Source organism: Simochromis diagramma, unplaced genomic scaffold (assembly GCF_900408965.1).
Source record: "Simochromis diagramma unplaced genomic scaffold, fSimDia1.1 OVJJ01000304.1, whole genome shotgun sequence".
NCBI classification, from domain to species: domain Eukaryota; kingdom Metazoa; phylum Chordata; class Actinopteri; order Cichliformes; family Cichlidae; genus Simochromis; species Simochromis diagramma.
Window position 1 is genome coordinate 7,522,043 of NW_024387030.1, and position 8,451 is coordinate 7,530,493.

General features: G+C 40.0%; 1 protein-coding gene across 2 annotated transcripts; it reads left to right on the forward strand.

Moving 5' to 3' along the window:
* Window positions 1-291: 291 nt before the first annotated feature.
* shda (Src homology 2 domain containing transforming protein D, a) lies at window positions 292-7,412 on the forward strand. 2 transcript variants are annotated; one of them, XM_040041565.1, is made up of 8 exons: window positions 292-379; window positions 1,595-1,844; window positions 2,044-2,145; window positions 2,249-2,411; window positions 2,586-2,822; window positions 3,054-3,219; window positions 4,255-4,374; window positions 6,220-7,412. In XM_040041565.1, exons 2-8 carry the CDS (start codon window positions 1,599-1,601, stop codon window positions 6,404-6,406), a joined length of 1,221 nt encoding a protein of 406 aa, XP_039897499.1. In that variant the 5' UTR covers window positions 292-379; window positions 1,595-1,598; the 3' UTR covers window positions 6,407-7,412. The 2 variants fall into 2 exon arrangements, with proteins under 2 accessions (XP_039897499.1, XP_039897497.1); XM_040041563.1 differs by lacking the exon at window positions 292-379 and adding an exon at window positions 804-1,016.
* The last annotated feature ends 1,039 nt before the right edge of the window (window positions 7,413-8,451 follow it).

Consider the following 8,451-nt stretch of genomic DNA (forward strand, 5'->3'; position numbering starts at 1 on the left):
TACTTCTTGGGTTGTTTCTAACATCTTAACCAATTTTTTTCTCATCTGAGGATGACAATTTTGGTCTTCCTCCAGTCCTTGGCGATTACGTACAGCTGTTTGAAGTGAAATCTTGGAATATGCAGTTATTTTGAAGTGGTTCCGAAATACCTTTGCCTCTTCTATGTAATTTTCTTTCTTATTTTCACTGAGTTCCTTGGACTTTTCTATTGTTATGAGAATTGGTCAATCCAATGTGCACTGTCAAATAAATCCTTTATATGCTGGCAAAGAGAAACTACCAGATGTAGTCGATTGTGATTACCAATGAGAACTTAATAGGCCATGGCCAGTTACTAGATGCTGTAGAACCTTCAAACACCACTTATTAAAATACATGGTGAGTGTATTTATATATTTAAGGCTGTATGTCTATTTTTGACCCAGTGTGGATTAGAAAAAGCAAAACTAGATTAAAAAATTTTCACCCAATTTTTGTTTTTAAAAATAATTAAAGTTGTATGCAGTACAATCATTTAAAGCCCAATTCAAAGTTCAAAGATAATCTAAAATTTAGCATATGTGAACAATGTTGCAGGTTAAAGTTCACAGTGATACGTCGCACACGCTTCAGTGTAGAAAACAGATGAAAAGCAAAATATTCCACGATGGCGGGGATTATTTTTGAAAGAATGAGGATTATTCACAGCGCTGCAGCTTAAACAGTGGATTAGGCACGGTTCGTGTGACTTTAATGTCGACTCACAAAAATAATGAACAAATAAATAAATAAATAAATGTGTGTCCCCTCCCCTTTAATCCAGTCCGCCGTGGCTCTGAGTGGTGTGTCGGAGACGGTCTGCTCCAGTGTCTCCTCTGGTCCGGCTAGCATTAGCTGTCTGACCTGCTTGGCTCCGAAGCAAATTTTAGCGATTGCATATGTTTTATTTTGAGGCTGGACAGCATTAACACTAAAACCCGGATGGTAACCACAAAGACATAACTGGAACGGGTGACCGTCAATGCAAAGAAAAAGGGTAAGCCTAAAGAAGTAACGTTAGCAGAAACTGACGGTAGCTGCTACTCGGCTAACTTAGCTTAGACATGTTAACACTGCAGTGACTCATATTTAACTGCACAGCTCAATACTCCAACTCATAACTTCTTAAACTAAAAGACAGTAGGATTCGTTAGCTGTTAAGCTCTTTAAGAGTATTTTTTAGGAGGGAAATGCTACCCTTAATCCAGTGTTATGAGAAAGTGATTGATTGAACCCCTTTAATTTACAACCTAATGCTAACTAGCGATTGTCAGTGGACGCTGAGATCTGCTTTGCTGTTTATTAAACCAGAGGAAATCTTATGCAAGCTAACCACACGGGTTTAAGATTAGGGGTTAATCTTGCCTAACCTGTTGAGTATATTGTTGTAACAATAGCTCTCTGTTTTGGGGGTGACTTTGTCAGGGAATATAAAAACAAAGGTGGAAGAAATTTGTGCAGATTTGTGCATTTCTGTTAAGTAAGATGGTGTCCAAATGTAGCAGCTGAAATGGCCAATTTAATAATCACTAAACAGCCCCTATAATGTGATATTTACTACTTCATCCCCTACAGATCCATGGCAAAGTGGCTGAAGGACTACCTGAACTTTGGCAGCAGGCGTGATCCTCCACAACCCCCGAGACCAGATTACAGCGAGAGCGAGATTTTGAGGGCCTACAGAGCTCAGAAGGAGCTAGATTTTGAGGACCCGTACCAGCACACTGATAAGGAGCATCAGAATGGCGGTTTCGGCTCCTGTAATGCCACTGTGAGCCTTCCCTCTTTCCCTGCATTTGGTTCAGCGCTGCCTAATGGTGTAGAGGTATGACTTGGACTCCTTTTTTTTTACAGTCATGCGCACATGCAGCTTATGTTCCCTCCCCAAGAAAGCCATGTGTCCCTACATAAATTGCCTCACAATGACCACTTTTAAATGCACATGCTCCAAAAAAGATATGCACCTGTTTGGGTGATGTTCGATTCATTATCTAATGTGTTCTCTATCCATGTCTTACATTTAGGTAAAACTTGTGTCTCCAAAACACAGACTGATTAAAGTGGACTCTCAGGAATTTGGTCGCTGTAAAGTCCCTCTGAGCCCTGTGACTGTTCAGGAGGAACCTGTAAGCATTGTTATTTCAGACAATCACAATCTCAAAACACTGAGGTCCAATGTCATTGCATTTAATTTGTGTAATTCGCTTTGTTTCTATCCCCCCCACTAAGGTGGTTCCCTCTGCCCCAGCAGCGTCAGAGGCCGACGCAGATTACTCGGATCCTTTTGACGCACATCCACATCCAAGAGCCAGAACAAACTGGGAGCCCAAATCTGCACCAGCAGACTGCTGCAGTTACATGGAGCCATTTGAGGCCCAGCGAATCATTTCAGGTTTCCTCTACATAAAAGTTGATACTTGTATATGGTGAAATACTTACCGTACCATAAATAATTCACATTTATTGTGCATTTTATTGAGGTACAAGTGTTTTGGGAAGAAATACTTACCTAATTCTTAGGAGGGGTAAAGGTGAAAAGTTTTCACCTTCTGTGTTTCCTGTGCAGAACTACAGCACAACATGATGGCCAACCGGTCTGGGAGTGGAGATGGCAGTCAGCTATATGACAACCCATATGAGGAGAGGACTCGGTACCACCATCGAGCTGGTCTGCCTCAGAAGGTTGAGGGTGGGGTGATAGACAGCAAGGAGAGCAGGCTGCCTCAGGATGACGAGAGGCCGGCTGATGAATACGACCAGCCGTGGGAGTGGAAGAAGGACAACATCTCTAAAGCCCTAGCAGGTAAATTGGGGATTTCCTGGTATCTGTCAGTGCGCCCCAGGGCGGCTGTGGCTACAATGTAGCTTGCCATCACCAGTGTGTGAATGTGTGTGTGAATGGGTGGATGACTGGATGTGTAAAGCGCTTTGGGGTCCTTAGGGACTAGTAAAGCGCTATACAAATACAGGCCATTTATTACAGTTCTGTAGCTACTTGTCTTTGACGTATCATTTTCTCTCTGTGTGCCCATAGTTCAGTTTGAAGGGACTGAAAGAGAGCGATCACGAGGTCACACAGAACAGTCCAGGCTTACCATGACAGGCGCCACATCAGAGGCAACTACACTCCGTCTTGTAGGTGACACTCCTTCGCTCTTGGGAGAGAGGGTGGATCCATCTCTGCCGCTGGAGAAGCAAGTGTAAGTTGAGATTCACAGTCTTAACCTTTGATGTTGGCTCTACTAGTTTTCTTTTTCTTTTTTTTATTCTACTTCCAAAAAATAGCAGTCTTTCTTGCACAACATACCCTTCCACTTTCATCATGCTTCTAAGTAATTAATTGTCTTTTGTTTTTAAGTGAAGTTCCTCAAAACCTTTGTTTGTTTTTTTTTTTTTTGTTTGTTTGTTTTTCAAAATGGGGGGGGGGAAAGGTCATTCAAATAAACCAAAACATAAAACGGCCTTGAACTGGTTTAAGTTCAAGGCTGTTGGTCCAGACATGCATCGTCTTGCATTTTTTTTAAAAAAAAGAAAAAAAAGAAAAGAAAAGTTCGCAGGTTTAGTTTGTTTTGTTAAGTTTCTTTAGTGTGTGTGTGTGTGTGTGTGTGTGTGTGTGTGTGTGTGGCTAAGTAAAAGCCAGTACTTGTTAGGCTACACAGTTTTCAGTTACTGTTGTAAAGGGAAATTTTATGTACTGACAGCCATCCCAGACGAAATAAACTTCATAAAGGAAATGCCTACAACTTAACGACTTGAAAAATTCATCCCAACATTCACTTTTTTTTTTCTTTTTTTTTTTTAAATTGAAACATGCAAAACTTGGCTTAAGAACAAAGTCTGACCTGTGTGACTCACAGAATAAATCAGAAATGGAGGCTGGAGCTTTGCATTTCCTCTCGCATTTGCATCTGCAAAACACAACCAGCCGCACTCGGCTTGGCTTATTTTCTTTTTTTATTTGATTATAAAGAAATTGTGGCGATTACTGTCACATGTTTGGTGTTGTCTTGTCTTCTGCGTTTCACATCCTGAATGTGATGGGTTACCATCAGCAACAACAAAAGGAAAACAAATATTTTAAGTTCAAGCTGATATAAAGCTGGCTGATATGCACTTATGCCCATTGCTGTAAACAATGTATAAAATTTTGCAACTGGTTTATGAAAAGATTAATGCAGTTATGACTTTATAAAATGTTTAGCTTTGTGTTATGCTGTCCTGCTGCTTGCCTGCAGGTGGTACCATGGAGCCCTGAGCCGCGCAGAAGCAGAAAGTCTGCTGACTCTGTGCAAAGAGAGCTCCTACCTGGTGAGAAATAGCCAGACGTGCCGAAACGACTACTCTCTCTCCCTCAGGTAAACATGAGTGTCCCTGAATGCTGCGGTGTGGAGTGCATCAAAAAGAAGGAAAAAACCCTTCATGTTGTCTTACTTCAATATTACCGCAGTCTGTTAAAGGGTAATTATTCCCTTGTGTACTTGGCTTTAGGCCCTTCCGAAATTTATGTGATCTGGTCCCCCACGCACCCACCCATTTGGGTATTGTTGCACATCATTTTTCTAGTTGCTCTGTTCTCACTTGGTTACAACAACCTTTTTTTTCCGGCTTTTTTTTCTCTCAGCAAGTGTCTTTTTTTTAAAGTCTCTTTAATAACCAACACGGAAACAGCTGCTTGGAAAAGATCATAGGCATGCTGGGAATTGCTCCCAATCTCACATCTGTATTATTTTGAAGCAGTGAGCTGAAAGAGCACAGGAATTTGTTTGCACTCCGGTGCAATTTTTTTTTTTTTTTTTTTTTTAACCAAAATATTTGTGGATTCTCTGAGCATATTATGTGCTTAAACCACTGATCAAATCAGCAAATTAGCAAAAGGGAAAAAAGAAAGTGAAATGTAGCTGCAAAATGGATGAAGGGAAACTTGAACAAACTGCTGCCAAAGCCCTGTTTTGGTAATGTGATAGAATCTGATCTAAAATATTGTTTGGATGGAAGAAAGCCAGATGTGTAAAAGCTCAAGCTGAATTTTGCGTTCAGAATAAAAACGCATTTTTCAGGTGCTCGAGTTTGCTTTCATACCACATGCGTGTTGGGTTAAGTAAGGGTATTTGTAGAAGGTGACGACATAACAAATACAAGGAAAAAGAGAGGTGCAGGAAAGACCTGTTTGAACTCAAGATGTTATCTTTAATGATTGCTATCTTTACCACCAACGCACCAACAAAATTACAGGAAGACGAACCCAAGCTTCTCTAAGCGATGATTTTGGCCATTGTTTTTATCTTGGATCCCTGAACTTCACTTTGCAGAATGAATAAGTTGACATTAAAGTTAGTTCTGAGGGTGCATAGTGAGATTAATGGTACATTAATTATATGAATTAATAACCTATTCCCAATCAGATTTTCTGTTTCATAGACCCTTCATTAATACCACAGAAGGAAGCCGTGCAGTAAAAGTTACGTGTGTGTGTGTGTGTGTGTGTGTGTGTGTGTGTGTGTGTGTGTGTGTGTGTGTGTGTGTGTGTGTGTGTGTGTGTGAGTGAGAGACATAGTCCCAGAGACCTGAACACATTTGGATTAAATACCTATAAATGAGTTTAAAACACAGTATTTTTATACATCTAAGTGCGTCACGTGACTCTTTATGTTAGAGGAGGAAAAGTGAAGGATTTGTATTTATATGTTTGACGCCAGTTTCAAAGTTTGACATTTAGAGATTGAGGCTCGGTTATATAAACAGTCAGCAGTGATTCACAGTGAGAAGGAATAAAACTGTCGGCAATTCATACCAAAATAATAGGCACAGATGCTGACTCCTTGTTGAATGACAACTCTCCAGTTCCCTTTACAGTTTTTTGTTGTTGTTCCTGTTGAAACTTTTTAATTAAGCAAAACTGAATGGGCTGATTGTGTGCGGCCCACCCCAAGCAATGATGATAACACAATTGGTATGTTGATCTGAGACTGCAGGAATACTTTCATCACAGAAAGCTGTGTGGCGCTCCGATTGTTGTACGAAACATAACGTGACATATTTGTTCCAGGTGGCAGTTTTGATAATTATAAGGTCTTAAAACATTCTGTAATGCTCATGCACACACAAACGCACACACACTTTCATTCTCAGTCTTTCAGTGTACTAATTAACATTCCTGCCAGGCAAGTTGAGGCTCATCTGCACTGTCTCTTTATTGTCAGGAGCTGCAAAGGCTTCATGCATATGAAGTTCACCCAGTCCCCAGACGGCCGCTACGTCCTCGGAGAGAACAGCCCTCCGTTCTCGACCATCCCCGAGGTCATCACCTACTACACGACACACAAGCTGCCAATCAGAGGAGCCGAGCACATGTCCCTGCTGTATCCTGTCCCAGTGCAGACCCTCTGACGGTGACATACACATCCTGATTTTCATGGTGCTACTGAATATATTCTTATATACATATATATTCTTAGTATTTTACCTATTTCTACCTGTGTCCTACATGCTATGACACTGCCATTCTACCTGCACAGCTTGCAAGAGATTGGTCCATCTGGTGCCATCTTTTCTGTTTTTACTTTAATCCCTGTATCTACACTGGCCGCTTACAAGAGAGCTCAGTGCTTAAGGAATCTGTGAAACAGTACATCACTGAAATCCCTCTATTTATCTGTCACGGACTCTTGAAAGTCAGCAATTGTTGATAATAGGATTGTTAGCTGAGTACTTTCACCTCACAGAGGAAAAAGACAAAATCTAGTCTTGAGACGGTAGAATTTATGTAATCTTGCATGGAGTTTTGTCTTTATTGCTGTCAAATGTGAAGCAGACTTAAAGAATATTATTGGTGGGGTCAGGGTGGCCTTAGCTTGTGCCAATAATCCAGTTTTTTGTTTGTTTGTTTTTTTTCTTGTCACATGAATTTCATGTTTTAAACTGACAAAGGGTCAAAGTGATTGGAGCTCTGGTGTGAGGATTGAGAACTAAGTTTAAAAGGTTGGAAATGCAGTTGAAATCATGCTGTGACTACAAGCAGTATTGTTGTTATATATTTTTTTAAGTTTTAGTTACAATTATGAACCAAACACTACATATTTAAGCCGGACCATCTCTGCGCCCTGGGGTTTTCTCTCTGCGCGTTTCAGAGGCCCGCCAATGTTACTTGATGCTGTAGCCGTTTTGCCCTGCAGTGTTCTTGGCTCCTCTTGTTAATGTGTGAACAACACAAAGTTGACTGCATCACACAATAACAGACTCCTGCAATACTAGTTTAGAGAATATTAACTACAGTATTATACTGAAAGCTTGTGGCTTTGTGAACATGATTATCAAAGAAGCTTTGGTAGTTTAATGACTGTGCTATTTTATAAAATTTTAAAACCCTGTAAAAATAAAGGTTGTGGTGTTTTCAGTTTGTCTCTGCATTCCTTTTTTTTTATATTTAATGTTTCATATGAGCTTCATAATGACAAATGTAATAATGTAAATTAAAATTTGGAATTGAATTAAAGGTAAGTTCAAGTTACTCCTCCAGCACACAGTTTAGCTTAGAAAATTACACACGCTTCTTTTTTCCCAGATGGAATGATGGATTTTTTTTTAAAAAAAGAATATGATGCACAACTTCGAATTTATTTTGGGTTTTTTTCTAATCCACACAGTGTCAAAATTAAACAAGTTTAAAATGGTAGGATTCCTTGAAGCTGAATTTTCTTTCTTTTTTTTTTTCTTTATTTATTTTCTTATTTTAAGCAGTCCACAAACTGTCAACAAGGTTGTGGCTTTGGTAAGGAAATTCTGGATGTCCTGTGTTGGTCTGCTTTATCAGTTTATGTGCAATTACAGTCACAGTCCTGTTGGAACCCCCAGTTGTTGGCGGTTTTTTTTTAAAGTGCCCTTTCTCACTTTCCTGTCCCCCAGCCCATGTCTGTCCCGTCTGTAACAACTGAAAATAAAATAAATAACAACAAAGGCTGATCAATTGGGCCAATATGGCAAGGCCATGATCAATTCTGACAGCTAAAGAACCACAAGGGACAGGCCAAAAAAAAAAAAAAAAACGCCACCATACCTGATAGCTGTTGATGTTTGTAGGTTTGACAGCCTCACCTTGTCATTCTAGCCAGCTCAATCTTTGTCTCGTCTGACCATCAAACTTTTCTTTAGGAGGTTTTCAACTTCTTTATGTGGTCAGCTACAAATTTCAGCCGAGCTTGTGGACATTAACCGATTTTCCTCTCATCTGACGATGACAGTTTGGGTCTTCCAGTCCTTTACAAAGTGGTGATACATCTGAATAACTTGTATTTATGCGCAATTGTTTGATAGTTGTACATAACTACAAAGCTTAACAATGTTTTACATGTTGGAATGTGCAGTTGTTTAGAAAGAGGCCCTTCCATCTTGTGCACAGTTTTCAGTCTTAGCTCTTCACAGAGTTCCTTGGAATT